At 31.1% G+C, this 26,022-nt stretch overlaps 1 protein-coding gene across 1 annotated transcript; it reads left to right on the top strand.

The window, feature by feature from the left end:
• Positions 1-284: 284 nt before the first annotated feature.
• LOC132715322 (uncharacterized) lies at positions 285-24,435 on the top strand (the record flags this gene model as incomplete). Its single annotated transcript, XM_060698315.1, is given in 26 exon segments — positions 285-595; positions 7,597-8,732; positions 9,040-9,135; positions 9,384-9,489; positions 10,647-10,860; positions 11,961-12,129; positions 13,025-13,120; positions 13,405-13,574; positions 13,868-13,979; positions 14,868-15,036; positions 15,716-16,147; positions 16,409-16,627; positions 16,990-17,079; positions 17,715-17,875; positions 18,126-18,270; positions 18,709-18,869; positions 19,340-19,480; positions 20,082-20,209; positions 20,510-20,755; positions 21,065-21,218; positions 21,555-21,674; positions 21,876-22,021; positions 22,424-22,529; positions 22,902-23,030; positions 23,741-23,880; positions 24,235-24,435. Coding segments are annotated over 26 exon segments (5,141 nt in total), but the record flags the coding sequence as incomplete, so codon positions are not given.
• Positions 24,436-26,022: the final 1,587 nt, after the last annotated feature.

The raw sequence follows: 26,022 nt of genomic DNA, 5'->3' as shown, positions 1-26,022 counted from the left end.
TTATATAAATAATTTCTACAAAAAGAACGTTAACATAATTTATGTCATTTAAATTTTTAACCTGCTTATCTCAAAAATATTGGTGGCAATAATTTAACCGTACATATTCATTATACATGCATTTTATCAAAGTCTAACTTTTTCACATTACAAGATACAATATTCACATGCTTATTTAAACATTATTAGATTATTTCAACTATTTGTTATGTTAAACTAAATTCAGATAACGCAATATTACGATTACAGCGATAAAAATCTCCACGCTTTAAAGTTCATCGAATGTTGACAAGTGCTTTATGTACAACCCACATGATATATTTTGTCAACGTAACACGCCGTTTTGTTTGCCTCAAGTTTACAACCATAAAACACCGATAACAAACAGGAATTTAAATTTAGAAAGACAAAATTCACGTTTTGACCTGGATTAATTTTGTGATGTTGAGACTACTTGTTTTAATAACAATCATTTCCGGTGTTAGAACGAGAGGCGTTCCAACAGCAGACGACAATGCGGAATTGGTACCCAAAGGAATCAAAACGGATCGAAAGGACCACTCGAGCGAATATTCCACCTTAACGGACTGTAAAGGTATACGACGGTCTCTAAAAATATTTCATTCATATATTTATATAAATTTAGTATGATAAATCGACGACTATTAACGTTATGAATTGGTATAAATCGACAGCCAATACATGTTTATACGTGTAAATATATTAGAAATAGTATTTCGTAGATTTTTTATCCTTCTTACATAATATGGAGCTAATTTTACGCCATTAACATATTTTGAGAAGGATTCGATTTCAAATCACTATATTTCATTTACAAATTTATCGATCAAACTTACGCATTTAGTTACAAAGAATAAAGTAAGTGTATTGATCATGAAAATGCGTTCTTTTATGTTAAGTAAATAATTTTTGTTAATGTATTACTTTAACCATCGTGAAGTTAAGGTATTTGCGCGATTTTGTCACTGTCATTGCCTAAACTTTTAAATATACATTTTCAAGGGTAAATGCTCTTTACATTTATGTATTAGTTAACTTTTATTTGCTCATACAGGCGATTTTTTACCTATATATGTTTAAATTGATAATAGTAGATACTTAAAGGTTATCTTTATACAATAGGTGTTTACATTAAGGTTTAATTCATATCGTCGTGTTTCGATTTTAAAGCTAATTTTATCAAATCATATTTTTTTTTGTAAATGAAATCACATATATATGCATACGCGTGACTTAAATGCATGCTTGCACATATTAAGTTTCTTTTCATCTAGAGATGCAATCTTAATTATAAAAACAATATAATAAACTAATATAGTAAATTATACTTATGTACTTATGTATAATAAGTTTAACAAGTCGGTATGGTATTGCTTTTAACAAACAAGCTTCAATATAGTCTTTATGAATATAAAGTTACACAATCATTTAAGCATGCAAAATACATAAAACAAATAAATATATAAGTGATAGTATATGTTTTTCATACATTTTACATTTACAAAAATAACAGATGTCATGAACATTGCTGTTAACAATGAATGTCTCGAACCTACGATCACTGTGGTGAGAGGTAGACTCATCTATAATATGAGCCGCGTCATGACAAAACCAACGTCATGCGTTTGCGACCAGCATGAATCCAGACCAGCCTGCGCATCCACGCAGTCGGATCAGGATCCATGCTGTTCGCTATCAATTTCTCTACTTGTAATAGGGTTTGTAAGCGAACAACATGGATCCTGATCAGACTGCGCGGATGCCCAGGCTGGTCTGGATCCATGCTGGTCGCAAACTAGATATGAAAAATGTAAAGACTAGTTATTTTGATACAGCTAACCAGGGCAAGAATGACTACTCTACAGTGACATATATGATAAGCAATAATTATGAATAACAAGCACTATCATGTTAGACAGCATTGTGATTAATGTATCTGCATTTTTTACATGTGTACGTTACGTGACGACAAAAAAGAACGCCTGTGTAAATCGTGCAAAAACATTGCATGTAAAATGCACTATTTCTGCGTGGAATAACTTATTAAATTAGCATTTGAAGATTAAATTATATTAAATTGCCATTTTAATGAAGTGTATTATGTTTACGAATAAAAGAATTGAATTAATCTGATTAAAATAAATGACTACTAATATATAAATATTTGAAATAGCTGTCTCGAGTCAGTTTTACACACTCAATCACTGAGAAAACTAGAACAAATCTTATATTATGGTTTAACATTTATTTCACGTTCATCACTCATTAACAAACAAATAGTAGAGCTACATTTGTTTAATTGGTCAATGACATACATTTGTAATTATATCATTGTTGTGTGTAAGAATGATAATGTCTTTATCTTTGTTGTTATTCATGGCGCGTGTTCACGTCAACATTGACATTATGCATTTTAAAGCAGGATAAAACATGTAATACAAAACTATACTAAAGATGAATAATGCTGCATTATTTGCCTGTATTATCCCATTTTAAATGAAAATTAATTTATTTATTTCTTTGAGCAATCTGCTTTATTTTAAATATGATAAATTATAAATATTTGCACATGTATAAACAGGTCATTATACCGACAAAATACAGTGTAATGGTTTAGAAAATCCTTTCATTCACATTTAAATATTTGTTTAACTTCACAAGTAAAAGTTAGCGTATTGAATTGTTTGGATTTCTAGGCTGTTTAAAATGCGTTTTAGTTATTTTCATAACAGATAACATTCCATTAGTCAAAAGAATGTAAAACAGGATGGTCTAAAAGTAGATTAACACTCAAAAACCTTGATAACCATTACTGTGCATGTATACACTATCAGGTAAAATTCGCATAGAACATTAGGCGCGTTGTTACCCATATGATGATTAGTGACGATTAATTAAACACAGAAAAACTTAAAATGCAAATATACAAATGATATATAAGAATAAATTTGTTCATATCAAATTTTACATCATGTTTGATAAGATTATAGCCAATTTTTATCTTACTAGGAATTGATGTGATAAATTTTGGCTATGACCTTATCAATCATGATGTAAAATTTGATGAATAAATGTATGCTTATATATCATTTGTATATTTCAACTATAGGTTTTTCTGTATAACATAAACTTAAAATTAGTTAAATAATTTATTTCATGCATTAACATGTTTTGGCACAGTTTATCCAAATATTAATTTCTTTTTGAAATTATCTCTGGGAACAAAAAAATCAACAAATATGTTTACCTCATATATATTAGTATATTTGTACGCTTGTAAATTGGATAATAATTTAAGTACCTAGACATAACATTATGTTTCAAATGAAATACTTCATCTTGTGCAATCTAATGGTCATGACATTTATATGTCGTGAGAATATGCCAAAATATTCAAATAATTTAATCCAGTTTGTAACTAGTTTGTTTATGAAACTCGCCCAAGACAACGGTTATTTAGCTCACCAGAAGCTCGCTTTATAAAATTTTCCTGAACTCTTTTAATAAAGGTTAAATGAAATGACTACTGATGTCGAGAGGACCCTCTCTTTATTTATATACATTCTCCTCGTCACCTGCTTTACCTAATATACACTTGTTTCTATTGAACAATTACACTGATTTTATTCTCAGAAACCTTAAAAATGGTGAATATATTTTTTTCCACAATTTTAAAAAGCAAATCTCTAAATTGTTTTCCTTTTCATTTTATTACATGTCGTTATTACCTGTCGTCATTTCATAAACTCTACTATCGTACGACTTAATTCATTAAACATATATCTTGTTGTTTTTTTTTCGTCACTGGTTGCGCATGAATGTACTCGTCGTACCATATAGGGAAACTAAAATGGTATAAAATGTGTTAAGATATCAAATTACAACTATTTCAATGGGCGGTCTCAATTTTCCGTTTATTCGAACTCGTAAATTTCAGCGTATGGTCCATCGTCGAATAATGAAGTATACACGTGATTGGTGAATATAAAATGCGGAAATGTATACATGTTTACATGTCAGCACTACAGAACACTACTTCAAAGTGAAAATATGACTTATAGATCTTACGTAATATCATTGTTTATCATAGTCTATGCTACGACAGGATATGACAATGAAATACAAATTAAATAACTGACACCATGGTATTATAACATAACGTCTCATTTATAATTTGAAGAATAGGTGCAAAAGTCCTTAAGTTGTACAGCTATTATTTTGACGTTTTCAACTTTTGTAATTTTCATACTTAGTATTTCGTTCTGCTTCGAACGTTTTTTTATACTCCGTTGTCTCATCGTTCTGGTCTATACTAGATTAAAATGGTTCATATGATATTACTTTGACCTTTATAAATGTCATTGTTTCCACCAAGATTCATGTTTTCACCAAGGTGCCCGATCGTGTTTCCACCAAGGAGCCCAGTCATATTTCCATTGACATTTCAATAACATTTTTTATTCCTCCCCCCTCTAAAAATTGGAATATTACGAGTTTGGCAACTTGACTATATTAAGGTTATAGTATTAAGGTTTGTCGTGACAACACGCAATTGCGTTTCTCGCCAACTTGTCATGCTATTTCTTGGTCGAGTCAAAACGGATAATTGTAATAGGCAGTTTATTTTTGTATCAAAACTAATTTGCATACCAAATTCACAACACAAGCTTTAACTGATATGTTATTTAAATTTTGTTTTTCAAAGTCATTATCGCAACAAGTGTCTTTAAAATGTTAACGATTATTTTCATTATTTGTTAACACTGATTGAGGGAAGTTTTACAAAATATATAATATAAATTTACTCATAATGGTGATATATATGGTGTAGTGAAAAGTGAATAATAGTTTTTCTGTGAAGTAAAATCATTAAGTGTATGAATGTATGGGTTATTCATTGGTACTGCGTCACTGCTGGTTATTTATTTGCATACAGTTGTTATGTTACGCCGATGTATATCTCGGCATGGGGTGGGTTAAACGTTTACCCTATATCTTACGGCATAGTTCATGCAATATAATCATAATATGAATATTTCAATATCAAATAACATTTACAATTTGCCGTGAGTATTATTTTCGTCAACATGAAACAGTTTCAAATATTTCTGAAATAAGTTTGATGTATTTGACATTTATTCGTAGGAATTAGAAAAGCAAACCCCTTTTTTGTATTTCTTCATTAGGAAGATTTAGGAGTAAATGAAGTTGATTACAAATAGACAGTTTCATATTAAATTTCTGAATCGTGAAAATCACAGTTTCTTGATCGTGTAATCGTCTATTTGACTTATTTGAGACAATTATAAGAGAGTGTCATGTATCATTATCATTATTCGACGACAAACGCTATCATCAAAAAGAAGAGAAACAAGTATATAAAGCATAAACACATAATTTAAGAAAACTTATATGATATACAGTGATTCAGTATTTTACCCGCCTCATAAATAGCGTTTGTTTGCTTCCATAACAAAATTTAATATAACGAATTATATATGACACCTTTGATTTGATATTTTGAAATGTAAGCTCGTTGATTTGTTTTGTGCAGGTGGACAAAGTAGCGTAAGGTTGTTTGAACCCGCCCCTCCAAATCTGTATTGTGTAAAGTTTAAACGTTCCACCACAAAAAAACAAAAACAAAAAAGCAACCAAACAAACATATATAAAACGACCTTTAGTCGTATATCCGCTTGCACTGGCAAAGCAGGACAAAATAGAAGTCAGTTCAGAACCACGATTATACTACGTAACAACGTATCTGAACATTTGCAATGGATTGGTACACGAAACCAAACTCCAAGTTTTAAAGATCCTGTAACACAATTTTTTCATGGTTTTATTTCATAAATATGATGCTAAAATTAAGATTGGTCCATATTGTAAGTTCCAATAAGCATTATTTATAAAGATATTACCCAATTTAACATTTCATGTAAATTTAGGGAGGTAATAAGAAATTTATTTCTATAAAATCTAAGTCAAATTTTCCAATAAGAAATGAATGCATGTAATTTATTGATTAAATATAATGTGCACAAACATTTGCAGTACACATTTTACATATTCTTCAATGTTTGAAAATTGTTTTATTTGCATAATTATACACATATATAACTTTTTGCAAGTGCGGTATACACACAGTAACAATATCAATCACAAAACATACATGATCTTTCATTCATATGAGGTGATTTTAAAATAAGTTATCGTAAATACGATATCATACTATATTGGGTCATACGTGACGGAAAGTTAGCTTTGAATAACATAAACACTTTGATGTTAAAATCAACAGCAGTTTAAATTTCATTCTCTGCACTTCCATATATAAATCCATTAAGTGATACTTCACGGTCATTTTTTTACAACTGATTGAATTTACATTTTAATTCACAATATTCAACAGCACGTTGCAGTTTATGCAAAAAAGGTTTTTTATAATCAACCATCAAAATGAGTTCTTGTTGCGAAGGGAATTAGGTTGAATAAAAACTGCAAAAGGTAGAGGCATTTCACAACGAATGAGATCTTTTATAAAGTTTTTTTTCTAGAATGATAATAAGGGTGCATAGTCTATAACATAATTTTACAAAAGAAAAATTAACTGGTGCCCTTGAGCACGTGATTTTCATTAAGATTCGATATGGAAATTCTTGTTTTGTCTGACCATCTAAATTTATGGTGCCTGTTTTATTCATATAAAGAACCTAAGTTGAACATTATTTTACATTACTGTACATGTGCATTGTTTTTTACTCCTGTAAATGCTCCGAAATACTATTTCGTAATACACGCATATTTACTTATTTGCGATTTATTTCAAAGATTAATCATGAATATTGTCATGTCTCCATCTGAAATATAAACCGAAATAAAAGTACGACTAAAAACAATTGTCCACACGTTGAACATTATAACTATTCTAATAATCTCATTTTATTGAAATTGAAAGAACGACGGCATATAATGATGCATAATTTAAACCTATAAATCATTGAATACAACCCCATTAACTTGTCTATGTTCAAAATCAACCATGTTTTTTTTTCTTTACAAGATATATCATTTACTTATATTGCGTCATCGTCACTATTCATTAGGATAAAGTTGTCATGCAACAGCGATGTTTATTGATACAAAACCAATGTGGGCTGGTTATACTGTTCAGTTTCTATAACTATGATAGATCTAATAAATCAGATATAGCACTTGTCGGCTAATTAAGAAAGTGGGATATCGTTACGAAACTAACTTATTTAACCAAAATTTCAATGAATTAAAGAAATATCACGATGCATTATTTTTCCACATTTCACAACATTTAAGGATGTTTTGAAATCTTATCTAAGCTGAAATAATTCTAACAATATATAAATAGAACTCATCGAAAACATTTAAACAAGTACATAACATTATTTTTTAAATGATAAATGAATTATAAGAACAATGTTAAGCTTTTTAACTTCTCTGAAAAAAAGAAAAAGCCGGACCTACATTTTGTATATTTTTTGTACTAGGAAGGGATATTAGTATGTCTACAAATATATTGACCTTATATTTAAATTTCAGACTGTCTTCAGAACACAGATGGAAAAAATGGTGAAGGTAAAATTTTACTTGAAGATGAAAGTGACAAAAATGATGTTGGTAAAGATACTGAAAACATTTTGCTCTCAAGACCGAAACCTCAGAGAAGTAGGGCAGTTAAACCTTCCCTTACATTCCATAGGATAAATATTAATGTGAATAGAAACAGAAACACTTACAGAAAAGATTATCGTAATAGCAACAACAGTAAACAGCGACATGCATCTAGACTGAAAGGACATAAGGAAGGAAAGTTTAACAATGCACATCATAATACAACAGTTAATGCTCATACAAGAAGGAGCAATGCTAAAGCTGATAGTAATAAAAGTGTAGGACAAACAACAACGCTTTCCCAAAAAATAAAAACCAAGAATACCAAAGACGTCACAATATATAACGCAAAGGAGGAAAACTCCAAAACCAGTAAAGCTCAAAGTATAGCAGGGAAAGACAGAGATAGCAATCATCGTACAGAAAGCGACAACAATCACCGTGCTAAGAACAGAGACAGGACAGATGTCAGCTCGAAAAACAATGCACATGCAGTGAACACCGAAAATGCTTATGTTAAAACTGACGAAACTTTTATTGCAAAATCGATTGATGACAAAAATGACGAGTTATCACTTCATAAACAAGAAATAAACTCAAAATCAAAACAGAAAAAGTTGTCTGACAGTAAAGGTCTTATAGATAAAAGTCAATTATCGAAAAATCAAGAACTGATAAAACTAAACCCGACTGGCATTACTAATTTGAAATCAAATGGTAACACTTTAGATAAAACATCAACTGATTTTGGAGACAAAACATTTAAAGATACTAATTATAAGCTTATTGATCACGATGTAGCAGCAGGAAATGAGACATATAGTGAACAAACAACTGTTTTAAGCTCTGGTAAGAAATCGAAAAGTGGCAAAAATGACCAAAAAGAAACAGCCAAAAGAAAATCAGAAAGTGGTTATAATGAAAGAGAAAATAAAAAGTATTCGTTGTATATTTCCACTGAGAAGCCAAACGATGAGAAAAATGTAGATTATGTACTGCCGAGGAGGTTGAAAGATCGATGGTCCAGAAAAGGTTTAAGTCAGGTTCCGGACGTGGAACGACTGGTAAGTTCTTAAACTGTTGTAATTATCTATTCTTACTCAAACCAGAACTTCATTCCTACCAACAACATGAATATCAAATAGTGTATATCAACGAGGTTATATATAAGTGTAGAGTAATCATAACACTATTGCAGTGAAAAATGATGCCCAAAGAATACGAATATCAGAAAGATTTTTCATTCGATATTTTGTAGAAATGTTCATCTTCCTACGTGAAAATTAAGAATATTGTTATAGCAAATAAAGACGTGAATGGGGTAATGTTTCAAACTACTTTCAGAGTAAGTTTAATGTTTATTGTTTACAGGAACGACGTCTTCATCCAACTGTAGATGCCCCAGTCAACGATATTATACGTTCAATGAAGAACATGCTCCGTCTTATTCAGTCAACTCTCTCCAAGGTAACTCGCATTCTGTTTTTATGCAAAATAGCTTAATATCATATACAATGTATATGGTTGTACCATTGACCCTGAAATGATATATCGCGAGTTGATACATTATTTACAAACTATATATTTCCTACTTTTATCCAATTTAAGCAGACATTTTCAGCTATATTTTTTAATTACAACGTGTCATTTTATAAGAATAATTTACATTTGTATTATGAAAAGAAATAAATGTTATTTCTAATCATTTTGTTCAGGTTGATAAGGACTTTGTGATGATCCAGAATACAACAAGATGGAAGTATATGTTAGGAGTTAGAAACCAGCTGAGTGAGTTAGCACAGGAAAACGACGGGATTTATGGTATATACAAAGACAGAAATTACTTGCAATCAACAATTCAATTTTATCCATATACTTTAAAATGTTGTCACCGTATGCCTTAATGGTCCATATGTTCTTGCAAATATACGAGGGACGGTCAGAAAATATCCGGACTTTTCATGCTCCTCTCTTTCCACGTGCAGCTATATACACATATTATATATTTGTGAAAATTACATTCATTTGCCAATAACGTGGTCAGTTTATTTTCAATGATAGTTGTGTATACACAGTATTTTGCCCTCTGATATATGATAGGTGTTTCGTCTATCATGGACTCTTTGTTAGAGGAATAACGCTCTGTAATAAAGTTTCTGGTTGCAGAAGGTGAAAAGCCCTGCCACATCTTTCAGATGCTTAAAAAGATTTTCTGATAAATGTGTATCACGTTCAACCTTCTACAACTGGGTTTCTCAGTTTCGTGAAGGCAGAACAAGTGTTTGTGACAGGCCTAGGACTGGGCGGCCAGCTGAGGCGGTGACCCCAACAATGGTAGCAAAAGCTTTTGTCAACAAAAGTCGTCGAGTAACTTTGGAGGAGGTAGCCAACAAGTTTAGCATCGGTAAGGCATCGACACACAAGATTTTACACGAACACCTAGACATGAGCAACGTAAGTGCCAGGTGGGTGTCTAGACAGCTGTCCGCAGATCAAAAGGCAACCAGAGTAACCAATGCAAAAGAACATTTAAGTCGTTTTAATCGTGAAGGAGATAAGGTTTCGAACCGCATTATCACTGGAGATGAGATGTGGGTTCATTATTCCGAACCTGAGACAAAAGCTCAGTCAAAGCAGTGGAAACGAGCTGGTTCCCCACCTCCTAAAAAGTTTAAGCAGTCTCCTTCGGCTGGCAAAGTCATGCTTGTTGCCTTTTGGGATTCACGAGGAATGATGCTTACTCATTTCATGCCAAAAGGTCAAACTGTCACCGCCAAGTATATTCTGAAGTAATTCATTTTTTTTTAAATGTTGAATGGTTTTCAAGAACGAGTCAAAAGTCCGGATATTTTCTGACTTCCCCTCGTACCTTCCCTTTTTGTGTTGACATAAACAAAAAATTTCACATCTCATCTTAACGACACGTATAGTAATGTGTTGGCATTTAAACAATAATTATATCATAATAATGTTTACAGATATAGTTATGGAATCATCATTGCTGACTAAGCAGATATACCGACAAGCACACGAGCGGAAACATCCTAGGTCAGACATTGAAGCCGTGGCTGTAGCATATAGATCCAGGCTTAATACAAACATGAACCCTCAAATACGGGAAAACTTCAACGCTGCACAAACAGAACTCGAACTGGCAAAACAACTTATTGATCAGATCAATAGCATACAGAAGTATGTAGGTTCTTTAAGAATGAGAGAGAATTAATTTCTTTTGAACATATATTATCTAATTGGTGTTTGCGAACTTTAATAAAAACTAGTAAATTTCAACCACAAAATACGTGTTTGATAAGTTAACTTGTATGTCCCTTTTTATTTTAAAGGAACTCCACTGAGGTTTGTAAGGCTAAAAACATAAAATTTTAATTTTTCATACAGATCAACATGAGCACTTAAAACAGAAATATAAATAAAATATTACTAAGAAATATACAAGAAATACATTGAAAATTGTATGTGTGTGCTATTCTCAGTCCGATTTGAGTGAAAAGCGTTTAAACGCTTTTCAATTTTGGGTCAATTTTCACTATTATAATAATTATTCTGGAAAAACGGAGCGAGCTAATGATCTAAAATTTTGCACATAAGTTATTAGTATAAATGTTCATCAAATGGAATAATAATCTCAAAAAATTATTTCCAGTCCCGCCATGTCAAAAAACCTCAGTGGAATCCCTTTAACATATTTGTAATGAAGAGAGATATAATATTTTGATATCTAAATCGATGTGAACTGCTCAACTTATTCGTGAAAAAGTTAGTAAATTACATATATCTCTCGGGGCGTCAAATACTTTTTATTCGGCAATTAATGTGTTTTTATCAATTCATATGTTTGTATAGGTGAATACTTTTTCACCTCCTTTTAACTTCTTTATAATGACGTTTATTTTCCAAACTTTCCCCCGGACGATCACATGATATACGTCTTTATGTTTTGCAGTTTTGTGCGTTCTTTAGGGATTCTGTTCTTTCTTTTTTATGTTTGTTTAATTTTGCTTATTTTATTTGTAAAACCCTATTACTAGTAATTATAATCAAATAATAGTTCCTATTCAAAGTATTCTGTAATAATATTACGTTACTTAACAAAGTTATTGTCCTAAAAACGTTGTACAATATTCATTCATCTTCATTTAATGTTATGAACTTATTTTCACGGATCGATTTTCTTTGTCATAATGCATAAAACATATATATTTTAACCAAATATGACCGGCTAAGTTCCGAAATGTCTATGAGTATGGGTAACATAATGTTTAATGTTACAGACAGAAAGACCTTTTGTATGAAGAAGAGATGCGAATACAGCAACTTGCAAGGGACAGACTACCAATGCGGACGTTGCATGATCTACATAGGAGAGCCGATCAAACTATCAGAGTACTGACTGCAGCACAACCACTGTCAAGATATGGGGACAGAAATAAACTTTATATGGTAAATAATTATTTTCAGCAAATGAATATTTAAGTCCTGCGTTTATACTCATCATGTTTAACTTAGTTTACTACATGCATCCGGGTCGTATGAACATAACTGCGGATGTTTCTAAATTCAAAAATTCACATATTCATGATTAAATGTCGAATTCTGATTTGGGCGGTGATGGGGGCGTGGACGGTAAATTGCATTTTCCAGTACCGTTCATCAAACCGAGCCTACAAAAGTTTCAATATTGTCGCTTTGGGCGTTCTTCAGCGATTCTGTTTTTCCTGTTTTATCAAAATGCCGTAAAATATCGTGCTATCTGAAACATATTTAAAAAGGATATTACTTGAAGTATTTAAGATTATTCATAGTACCATTACAATTCACATACAAACACTTTGATAAAGATATCATTCAACTACAAAAACATTTAACACCAGGGAATTGAAAGGTTCATATCGTTACTTTGCAAATAATTAAAGCACGTATTATTTTGATTGCATAATGCAGTTTCTGTATTTTTCCTAATGTTTGCATCTTTTTGGTCAATGCCCTTTTATAGTCAACGGTGTTATATATGTTATGTATGACACGTGATTAAAATACTTATTTTCTTTAACTTTGAGCCTGCTAGTTGCAATAGCTAATAACTATGCGACCAGTGCAGTTCTAGATTTGTCGGCACATCCGCTGTCTGATTTCGTTACACACTCGGCACATATTTTAAAATATAAAATAGAAACAGAACAGAATATATCAATGAATAGTTTTGTCAAAACTGAAATAAATAGGCAAGTCAATTTAAGATATTTAGCGCGGACGAACGAATATAATGTTGTATGATCGTGTATGTTTCTGTAATTTCCTTTGTATTTTATAAATGTTGTCATCTTTTCCGTTTCAGCACATGAGAAATGACAGTACTTTAAATATGAGAAGAGCAAACGAACTTATCGTGGAAGGATTCGACTTATTGATGCATGCAAAACGTGTCTTACTGGTATGACAATATTTTTACTTCATATATTGATATTTGTCAACAAATATACGAAAGTGATCTGTTTGAAATTAAGACAGATAGGAATTTGAAATATATTTTACGTTTGGGAAGGAATAATCAAACAAATTTAGGAAGAGCTAAATGCAATCTGTTTTGACTCTTTTATCCGTACAGTTTTCCTCTTATTTATCAATTCATGTGTTTTTCGTCTCGCATATAACTTCTTTGTAGGGCTAATCTAATTTGTCAAATTTTGTTGACTCGTGTAATATGATACAATTTAGGACAACCGTAAAAAAGTACAAGATCATTCTCGTCTAATGCGGAATAGACTACCTGCAAGTTCAGTCTCTGATATGCCGTTTAATTCTGGTAGGATGGAACTGTTTGTGGCGTCTGATACGGCCAATCATCATGCAAACAGTTTGGCAGAAACCGCAGCTGAAATCCACATGTGAGTGATGCTATGTAGTGTTTTCTTTTGTCGTTGATTGTATTGTTTTTGTTATCTGTAGCTACCTCCATTATAGATTAAATAGATTAAATAAAGAGGAGAACATTTCGACATACTGATTTACTGTCGATAGCATCTTTTGATTAATAGAAGTACTAAGTTTATTATGACGATACTTATACACAAATTAACTGAACTAGGCAAGTACTTTTTCTTATGTTGGCTTCTTAGATATATTATTTACTAACAATAATGTATTTTTATATTGATTTGATTTTTGTTTTAAATTCAAGGAAAATCGTGCCACTAATGAAAAAAGCAAAAGAAGTAATTGCCAATAATTCAGGACTTAAATTCAAGAAGCGACTAGAACAATCTATGGATGAAATGAAAGAAACGGTGAAGGTATATCACTCGTTTACAAGAAATATATTTCAATATTTCGTAATTTTGTAACTGAAAATATATCAAACTTGTTTTCTCAGACAGTAACCCTTGCAGGCAGTCAATTTATTTATCTATTCTTTAATACTGTCTAGTATTGATTTAACTGTCTTTTTATAACAGGATGTCCTTAAGAATTACTTACGCACTAAAATGTCTTAATTTGACAAATAAGAAAGTTCTTTTCTTTATTGTACCACCTATTATCTATTTTAGATTATTCTTGTGAAAACAAATCATCATCTTGTTAATTACAATTGTATATGTGACTTATTTCGTGTTTGTCAATAACAAAATTGTACGCGTATTTTATTTGGAATAAATATCATATTTACATCAAAAATATCAAAACGGCACTTTTCTAATAGTTACTACATAGCATATATGTATGTTCTACAGCTAGTTAGCGGACATTTTATATCCATATAGATCTAAGAATATCTTATGATTTTCAAAATGAATAGATAAAATATAAATGTTTCAATATTAAGCAATTGACTATAATAATTTGTAAGTTCTGTGTACAGTGTGTACTTTTGCGTCTAGCACATTTGAGACGCGTCATGACAAAACCTACATAGTGCGTTTGCGACCAGCATGGATCCAGACCAGCCTGCGCATCCGCGCAGTCTGATCAGGATCCATGCTGTTCGCTTACAAACCCTATTACAAGTAGAGAAACTGATAGCGAACAGCATGGATCCTGATCAGACTGCGCGGATGCGCAGGCTGGTCTGGATCAATGCTGGTCGCAAACCCATTATGTTGGTTTTGTCATGACGCGGCTCATTTTCTCAAGCGGAGTATAAGAAATAGTTCAGATACATGTATATTAACATTTAATTACAGAAACTTGTTGTTACTCTTGATGAGATAAGACTAGTGATTGGAGTCGAAGAAATTATTGAAGATCGATGTGAACATATATTGTCGGGTGATGGAAGATTTGAATTTGATAGAGATAGCTCAATCAACTGTGTACCGTATATTACTGTCCAGAGTAGTGGAGATTATATAGGTATTTTCCTACTTTATTAGCGGTTTATTATGGTTAATACAATTTTTATCGACGACGGATGTTCTCTTTTAAGAACTTATATAATCATGTTTATCATACTCGATGTGTATGCTATGCTTGCTGCACTACGGATGTAAAATCTTGCCCGAACTCTTTTCAGTGTCTTATCTTTCATCTCAGTGAGTGTATTGCATTTCTGGTCGTTTTGTTCAATCAATAACATTATTTCCGATGACTCGCTCCTTATATTTTCTTTTTTTCTCTGAATGCGTTTTTAAATTCAGATACCTTATTTGAAACAATTCTGTTAACTATCATATAAATAAGACAAAAGAAATATGTAGTATTCACCTATATCAAAAGCCCTTTATTGACATACTAAAATACTGAAATAATTTTAAATTTCAAATCTTTTTTTATGCACTCTTTGTTTTGAGAGTATTGATGAATCAATTTGTTATGTACTCATCAACATGCGTAAAATGCTATAACGAAAGCAATTCGTCCTAGTAATTGTTATAAGTTTTCGGCAGTGGTGGTATTAGGTCTATACATGCACCATTCTATAGTACAAAGAAACGTTTACTCTATATATGTTGTCATATAAGTCTGGAGTTTTGATTTTTGAAAATGACAGAAAATAAAGTTCTTAGATTACTTTATTTACATTTTTTTCCAGATGGATCAGGAGACGACGACGATACATTTATCGACTTGGAAGCGAATATCACAACATTGTATAAAAACATTACTAACACTAATGCTACTCTTGATGAAACTTTTATTGACATCGATGAGCCAATTCCAACAGACACAGTTGTAGATATTGACATAACTGAATCTAAAGAATCGTCTATTGATATTGGCAAAGAACTTTCATCAGTTGATATTAAAGCAGACATAGTAAATGAAACTGCAAAAGTCTCCCCTATTGATGTAGATATATCAAAACCTAATAACAATATAAGCGACAGTGAAATACCAAAACAAACCACAGAAAGTCCAAAGTCGTCAACAGGCAAAGTCCTAACAAAACAAGCCAGCAAGTTTGAAATTAAAACTACACCAGTTAGTAATTTTGTCGATACCGATGACGAAGACATTGCTCAAGGTTTTATTTATTTACTTTCAATACTTAGCAGAATTTTAGAATTAAATCTCGGACAATTAAATTATGATAAAAATTATATTACGAACAACACCGTAAACAACTGTTTATTTGAAGATACTAATCAAAATTGGCTTTAATGTTGCAAATGAGTAAACACAATCTTAATATACTTTGTTGATGATATTTCATTTCAAGAGAACTGGTAGACTTATAACAAAACGTTCCGATGTTTTTAATTCTTCATTATTTTCATTCAATTAGAGTTAAAGCGTAAGACGACAAAGACAACACTTGCCACCACTACAACAACTCCCGCTACTACAACTGATGCAACAAAAAAGCCTGCAGAAGGATCGGATGAAGATCTGTTCTTTGATCCTTTTGGTTGGTTTAACGATGAACCGGATGGAAATTCAGTAGTAGTTGATTCTGAATATGACAAAATTGGTTTAACTTCTGTCCTAGTGAACATGACATTAAGTACGTAGCGATTCTTGTTTTGACTAAGTTTTGAACTAATGAATCTCTTGATGTTTTACTCTTAATTTTAAGGTCCTATTAATTTCTTAGTAATAAGAATTATCATATATATAAATCAACTGCGACAACAAAGTAATTAAATAGGTAAAGTGTTTACAACAGACGTTGGGTGTGACTGTAGTTTTTACCAGTTACAATTCCCATTTTGAATAAAGAGTATTCGAATTGCCTTATACCTTTTCCCAAATGTTAGAAGTGAACTGACAGAAACGTAGTTCAGGAATACAATTCAACCCTTTCTCCTGACTTATTATTACATTGGAATAACGATATTCTAAGGTAATGTTTCTCCTAATTTTCAGATGAACATATTCGCCAGCGCCTGTATAACTATTCACAGGACAGTAAAATGTTATTTGATCAGGCAAAGGGAAATAAATCAAAGATCGATGGTAAATAACTTATTTGGTAACTGTTAGCAAATTTTAAGTATTAACCGTTTGAATTCAATTATGGATTCACCCTACTTTTAGATTTGAAGCAGTACATTTGAAAATATCAAAAACAAAAATAAATGGAGCTACTAACAATATAAAAAGAAAAACAACGGAATCGCTAAAGAAAGTCCAAAACGGAAAAAATGAACATATTGCAGGCTCGGTTTGATTGCGCCTGTCATGGGCAGTAGTGGTAATGGATGCTACCGTCCACGCCCTCTAGTCTATCTAGTTTGTCTATAATGATGAGTAAAGTAACACGAAATTTAATTGTTATATTTACTGCATGTCAATGAAAACATGATTCTCTTATCTTTGAACTTTTATCTGAGGAACTACTATGGGGTAAATAGAATGCCATATTCGTACATGTATATCTAAATCTTTTTAACGCACGAGATAAATCAAAGACTCTTGATTATTTTTAAGAATGTACCTACACCCATTAAGTATTCTATATTTCCTGAGCAATTTAGTTTGTTTATCTTAAAGTTTTTTTTAAAAATAATTTAATAACTCATTTATATAATCAATACACGTAATCATTTGTAGCTTCTTGTAAGATAATCGGTTCCAACTTATATCTTTAGAAATAAGTCTAACATGGCAGAAGGTTCAGACCAGATTTGGACATCTAGAAAACAAGACGCAAAGCGCTAAATCTCTTATAATCGAATGGAAGGCAAATAAGGCGTACTTCAGATCTGTGCACAGCAGAGTTAAAGACGCTAAAAAGGACTTGAGGTTGAAGGTACGTATTATTTGTTGCTATTCCGATTTGATTAAACATCACGTTATGCATACCTTTAAGTTTTCTGATTATAATTATAAACGTAAGCGTAGATAGTATTTTAAAATATATTATGATGTATTAGTTGATGTGTTCACAATAAAACTAAAAGAAGCAAATGTGATGTTGAATTGATCGAATGTTATTAAGATTTTCCTTTCCTACTTATGATAAATTCACAATATAAGAAATGACCGTTTTTTGTAATTAGAAAGAAGTTATAGAAAAGCAATGTAAAGATGCAGTAGATGTTGCTGATAAGAAGCATAAAGATATGACAAAACTACATAAGAAACGAACAGAGAAAGCACAAAACGCTCCTGACATTAAAGTCGTCAACGAAACATTTACTCAAGGTATCAGATCTATGTAGTTTTTTAGCAATTAGTTTTGGTTGTAAAAACATTTAACATAGAGTTGACTATAATTTACATTATACATTCCAGAAAATCGGAATTTTTATGTATGTTTAATATAAGATTGCTGATTATCTAAACTATTATCATTCATATAGGTGTACAAACGTAAATGAAATATTTTTCAAAACAAAATACTCCAGGTTGTTGTGTTTGTTAGTTGGCTGTAATGTCGATTATGAAAATTTGAGAATATAATACACTATTATGACTGGGAATTCAGCCATTTAGTAAATTATTCTAATGGAAGCCAAACATTCCCAACGTTTTAATGTAAGATCAACATATTTTACAATGTGATTCATTTCGAGTCATATGTACTCAAAATAGCTTTAAAACAATTTGCTTTACGTTAATCATAAGGTGATTGAATTTTAGTTAAAGTTGTTTTGGACAATGTGAAGGAAATCAACCGTTTGAAACAGCTGTATCCTAATCCCTGTAATATACTGGAACGACTCGATAAAAAAATCCGGACGAATATCACAGAACTTCGGCAGAAAATAGAGAGAGCAAAATTAATTGCTTCTACGCTACAGGTAAGAAGTTCACGTCTTTTGCATAAAAAATTTTGTCAAAATATCAAGCAATTCTCACACGAAACACAAGTAACGTTATAAGAAGTGACCGAAGAACGCGAATATGTTGATATGATTTTTTTCAAATTTTGATCCGCCGGCTTGTCACTAAATTATTGTAACCGCGGGTTTTTGTTGACATGATTTTCACTTATTCATAATTTTGTTACGTATACCGCATCTTGTTATCTTGTTTTGTTCAGTTCGTTTTTAATTGAAAATATTATGTTAAAAATTAAACAAATAAAAGTTTAAAGTTGGAATAAGAGTTGTATTGATTCCAGCGTAGTAACGAATGCTTCAAGAAATGAGTATTCAAAGTAAATGACTAACAGCTTCGTTATATACTGATAAACATGCACCTTAAGAGAACAGAAATTCATGTCACCATTTTGTAAATGTACATCTGATTTATAATAATAATCTTAAAGGTTGCAGTAGCGGTACCGAAAAAAGAATATCTCGAATTTCCAATTACTAGTGAGAACCAACCATTGACGTCTGAGGTACAAATGATGTTTAAACATTCCGGATCTGATGGCAGACTTATGTCTTTACATGTCGGGGAATATGTGAGTTTTTTAATAAAATACATATAAATAATTTCATGTTTGATAATATAGATAAGACAAAATTTCCGTAACTAAGCATAATTTATATAGCGGTATGCACATTGACATTGAAATGGGTATGATGCATGGGTAAATTGAAATATACAAAGTATACAAATATGTACATCAGCACATCAAGCTGCATATACTTGTTTAAGTTTAACACTATTAAATGCAAGATACAATTTTTAAATGCACATGTTCCTTCACTTATTTAATATGTATATTTATCTGTTGCAACCCCATCGTGGATATGCATTCTAAGTAATATGTTATGTCATCAGGTAAACATACAGAACATTATTCACTACTAGTTATTTTAAACAACTGTAAAACATTCAAGCAGCTTACCCACCTTACCAATATTTGTTACATTTTTGTTTGGGAGTGCCTTTCCTGTCCAGTGTTGCTGGTAGCTTGCAAATACCGTTACCGCCCATGGGCTGGGTCAATGCAACATTTCCAAATTTGCGTCTGTATTTTGATATTGTTGGCTACTGCGTCGTATTTTATAGTTGATATTTGTATCAATATACTCAAAAAGTGTACATTGTGACTTCAGGAGTCATTGTCGTTAGATGTGGAGTCAGATACGCTCAAAGTGGTTCAAACGCTTGATGGGGATGAAAGTAGTCATACTCTGTATGAGGAAGAAATTCCAGATAAATGGTATCTTATTCAATTACAAAGGTAATATATTGTGGCCCTGTTTCTTTAAAATACAATATGGAATGTTTGATTTCTTTGATAATGTAAACTTAAGTTTACGATATTATCGAGTTAAATAGCACCAGTGTTAATGCATCCAGTGCTACCGTCTTAAATTTTGGTAAAATCTAATGTTCAAATTTCAGTTTTACTGAAATATGTATTTGCAGTTTACAACTATCAAAGACGATATTGTTTCATAGCTTTATCTAGTTTAAAATAAAATCATTTGCGATAAAGTTATGAGTACCGTTTGGAAAATAACTATTAAATTTCCAACAGATTTGCAGCCAGCTATAATTTCACAATGTATGGAGAGAATGGTTTGCTTCGACAAGTAGGATTCCCAAGTTCTTCAGATAGCCAAAGGACATTTACGCCTGATCTTCAACCAACGACAGTTCGCCTAGGAGCTACAGGAAATGATCTGACTGCTTGCGCTTTAGGATTTGAAATAAAAGGCAGGAGAATTAATATGTTTGACATGGCTGATAATTATAGCCTTTTGACTCCGTGTTCATCTCAAGGGTAATGAAATTATTCATTGTTTATTGTACTACTAGTATTAAAATGCATGTTGGACACATATTAAATCTTTTTGAAGATGATCTAATTTGTGATAATGTGATATTACATGTGTAGTGAAATACAATGTTTGAGATGAAGCAATCGATTTTGTTATAACCAAATGTATTTTAAATCTACCATTATGTTTTAGTATTTTTTTATTTAAGCGGATGACGGGTAAATGTGTGTGTGTGCGTAGTCCTAAAATCCACTAAATCTAAGATAGCCAAAACATGTAAAGACGTTGTAGTTTTACAATCAATTTTTCAGAAAATGGAAGGAACAGCAACTTCTGCTGGATGGATCTGGATATGCTGTAGTTAGGTTAAGAGATATAAAGACATTAAGATCATTACAGTCAATAAAAATAGCATTTAATCCACGTTCAGATGGAACGGTTATTTACCTTCAGCCTGAAGGAATGGTAAGTTGATTTTGATTTTACGCAAGTAAGACTCGAGGCTAAAATTATTCATGCTCATTACAAATGGCAGGCCCCCCAAGAGACCCATCGAACTGACAGAAATATTATCAGTTTCCCAAGTTACAAGCCTATATTACTGAAGAACGTTAAATAAAATGCTTAGAACACTCGACGATTGATATGCATTTCATTTTTTTTTTTCAACTGATTTTAATTCCTTGGAGTATTTTTTTGTTACATTCAAAGAAAGTACTAATAAAATGAATAATGTGTTTACTACTGTATATGACGCTGTTACAGAATATTTAAATCATGAATGAATACATTTGTTTACAGTCTACGTCAGTTGATGTGTATGTTGAGAATGGGTTCCTTGTGGTATTTGTACATTATCGTGGTTTCGAGACTAAGCTTAAAAGCACTCTGCAAGTTTACAGTCAAAATCATGCTCTTGAGGTAAAGTTATATATAATCTTCAATTATATAAAACTATTGATAATTATACACATAATAATAGTAGACGTGATTATTTGATAATTATTACTATATTGCGGACACCGTCTGTTGACAATTACCGTCGATGAAACAATACCATTTACAAACAGTAATATGAAAATAAGTGATAATTATAAAAGAACTGTCTGTCGTTATTTTTAGATAAAATTCACAAGTGGAAGAACAAAACAAGCTAACGTTATTTTAAACGGAGTCTCAAACACATTTAAAACGGCAAAAGGAGGTAAACGCAAGCATGCGGAAGATATTACAAATATTCTTCTTGGTGGTCTCCGTGAAGAGAATAGGTACGTACACAATTTGTGCATGGCCTGTAGACATATATTTATCTATACAAACACTTGTATTTAATCAAGTTCTAGGTTAAAGTTGTTATACGAAGTCTCACGACTGTCCTCTGTCGGGTTTAGAGAAATGCGTATGGAGAGATAACTATGTTACACATAATTAATCTATTTAGATACTGTGAAAATGGATGTGTACCAGAATAAAATGCTACTACAGTACAATTTCGTTCAATATTTAAATCTACATTTTTGTGGAAGACAAATAATAAAAAGAACAATTCTACTTTAAGCTATGCGGTAGTATAACATACATGCATATATATTATATTAGGCCGATGTTGTTTCTTTAGCAATATTCGGTACTTACTGAACATGAAACCTAATGATAACGTTCTTTTCAAGTTCTATGGTTGGCTGCATCAAGTCATTAGAAGTGAACAATGATATTGTTCCATTCCATTACATATCTGAAGCAGAGGGCCATACCTATGGGTCGTGTCCAGAAACGGTATATAGCATCCGCATAATAAGTCCTGCTTTTTCTTTTCTTTTAAAATCAACCAATATTTATGTTTATTTATTTTTGTCGAACATTTGTGGCAAATGAAATAAATCATTTGACCCATTCGTTTACGGCTTATAGCTATTTAAATATTGAAAGATTGGTGTGTAAGTCAATTGTTTTATTTTATTTATATGTAATCCAAATTATTTTAATCGCTTGCAGGAATGTGTGATATTTGACGGTAACAACATTTTTTTTCTGATCATTTGTGGCCCATTCGTCTAAAGCATATAGGTATTAAATTATTGATAGAATACTGCAAGTTAAGGTTAGTATTTCTTTTTATGTAATCCAAGTTATTTTAATCGTTTGCAGGAATGTGTGATATTCGACGCTAACAGCATGCCAATAGAGATAACGAACCTTTCATCAGTTCAGATGATACATGTATCAATTGCACGAGGTTCTCTAGGACCTGTTCTACAATTTTCAAAACACAAAGAGGTATAAACCAATGTTCGTTATAAGAAATAAGGTCAAGTCGGTGTCTTTTCCAAGTTTTCCAAGCGACTGAAAATAGGGCTTGTATCAATTATTATTATTATTATTATTATTATTATTAGGAGTCAATAGATCTGTGCAAGAAATGTATTGCATATCATTTAATACGCGTGTGTTTCTTCTGGTCCTTCGAGATCATTGATCCCAATAGTGTAACTATTACTCAGTTCGATAGAAAAAAATGTTAAGGCCAGTGATAGTTGTATAAGAGAACACAATCAAACAAGGTCTGTGATTTTCAGCCATCAATAGCGCTATAATTGCTTTCAAAAGATTTCCTGTTCGAAATATCATACATAATTATTCGGTGTACTATTTATTGTACCTTTCTTGTTCCTTCTGGTATAAAAATCGCCACAAACAATTCTGGTCCGGATTCTACATATCATGTTGTTGTAGAAATACATTAAAAATAAAAAAATAAATCTATTTAGATTCCATTTAAACAGATACAAACATTATATTGACCTCATTATCGTGTTCGGATTTTTGTAATACAATTAACGTTACTTTGCAAATTATAATGTAAATTTATTTTAACCTTATTTAATTCAGCGCACCGACGATTTTTTATATTTAATAAAAACATATATACTTTTTTTATAGGCGGCGGTTTTTTATGATAAATATGTTCATATGTCTTTTAATTTCAGAAATTTAACTTGGAAATATCATTAAACACAGACGGCATACATGTAGAAGAAACTGTCAATGACAATTCAGAAGATTTCTCATTAAATGAAGACTCGGAATTCATTACTATTGCAATAAAGAATGACTTGAAGTCTAAAAGGTTTACCTTAATTTTAAAAGGATGTTAGTTTTTGTGTTTTCCAGGGAAGTCAACAATTTAAATACTAAAATTTTTCCCCTAATTGGTTTAAAAATTAAATTTTTTTAAAAATTTGCAAAAATCTTTTCAAATAATAATCTCTAGAACCATATTACTCATCATTATCATGTTTTAATAAACCATTCATGAACGTTTAAAACGAAAAGTTTTTTACTACACAGGATAATTATATTACTTGACAAATGTCGGTTCAAAATGCATGATTGCTATTTACAATATCTTAACTGACCACTTTGTAAAGTTGGTAAAAAAATTTCAGTATATAATATATACATGTTTTTTTAACTATTTTAGTCTTGAAGTAACAATTGAAGATGAAAGTGAAGACTTTTCATACAAGAAAGGAGGTGGTGCATGGGGTGGTTGGGGAGGTGGTGATAAGGATAATAAGAAGGGCGACGATGGTCCAGTATGGTACAGTGTTTCTGTAGCAACAGCATCAGAAGATTCGCCTGAGTTTCTGGGAAGAGTACAGAACCTTATTATAGATGGAAGGTTTGTCTTTACGTATTAGTAGATTATCTATGATAAGCATATGAGAAAGAACTTCGTTAACATTTACATTTTTATTCACCATTTACATTCATGTAGAATATTTTCAAATTTAAGCTCATACCGAAGTGTTTCAGAAAAATCAAGGTCCTACGATCACACATATGAAATTATCTTTTTTTAAAAATCAGGCCGATGAATTACTGAAGTTTGTGACCAACAAGCTTGGAATCACTGTAAATCCAATTCCTAGAAAAAAATTTAAAGAATCAACTACGAAGGAATAACATGCAAAGAAATTTTCATATAATTTTAAAAAATTTTGGTCAAAAAAAAACCTATTTAAAATTCCTTTTCACTAGGAAACCCCTTTTTGAGCCACGACTTTATCATTATAAACCCCGGTTTTTTTTTAAATTTAGTTCCCTACAGATACAAAAAAGTTTGGTTTTTTCTTTACATTTAAAAAATTGACTTTTTTTTAATTATACCAACTGCTTGGACCTATTTTTAAAATTGTTTTACAAGAAAAAAATAAATATATCCTCTCTTTTCATTTTTTTTTGTTATAAAAAATTTCCCCACTCGGGATAAAATTTTTCCAAGATTTTGAAATTATTTCATGCTCTAAAAGGGAATATCTGGGTAGTGTTTTATGTTTTGTCATTAATCGTGCTTGATGGTTCATACCGTTATCTCATTTGTGTAAATACTCAGGAACAAGAAAGATCAATTGAAAATTTCATTTTTGTAGCCTCATCTATGCTTTTATATTATTTTCATTTTCGTTTTCACTAATGTTTTCATTAAGCGAGAAAACGGTCTAATGCTGCCTTGTATTTATCTACATAGACTTTCTATCTTATAAAGTACATTTTGCAAAATATTTTTTTAAATGCATGATCTAATCATTTATTTTTTTGTCTATGTAATCGTAATGTTTCGTTTGAATATCGAATAGACCAGGCTGATATTTTTAATACTAAAGTCACGAGTGTATATGCTGTCGTAATTTCAATTTTAACCGTGTATAACACTGGTCCTATATTATCCAAAGGATTCATACCATGGTTAACCTTATATCTTTACGACTCAAGTTATCTTTCATACAGTCTACCATGTTCATCTATTTAAAAGAAAATGAAATTGATTAGATAATATGTAACGATTACAGTGATTCAGCTAATTTTATCATTGTGTGATAGAAATATTAAGATACTTTTGGATTGTATGTGTATTGGCATTATTTGGTGCTATCATTATATTTATGCATGCTTTTAACTTTATTTGTCATACAGATCATTTTATCGCTGCCATTGATCAATTTAAAATGGGTAAATAAATATAAGAATTAACGATATAGAATTTACTTACAAAAAATATTGTGTGTTTCAAATGAACTGCTAAACTTTAAACATATGTTACATGAAATTTCAAATTGGTACTATATACTACTTATATGAAATGCTTTTACAATTTCGGTAAGATATGACTATACGATGTATTTTGTATTTACCTCAGAACAATTGCTAAAATCGTAATAATGAAAATGCAATAAATCGGAATCCTAATAAGATGTTTTAAATGAGC

Source organism: Ruditapes philippinarum, unplaced genomic scaffold, assembly GCF_026571515.1.
Source record: "Ruditapes philippinarum isolate M1 unplaced genomic scaffold, ASM2657151v2 ctg3325_1_1_1_1, whole genome shotgun sequence".
NCBI lineage: Eukaryota > Metazoa > Mollusca > Bivalvia > Venerida > Veneridae > Ruditapes > Ruditapes philippinarum.
Note: the sequence above shows the minus strand (reverse complement) of the source record. Positions and strands in the feature narration are given on the sequence as shown.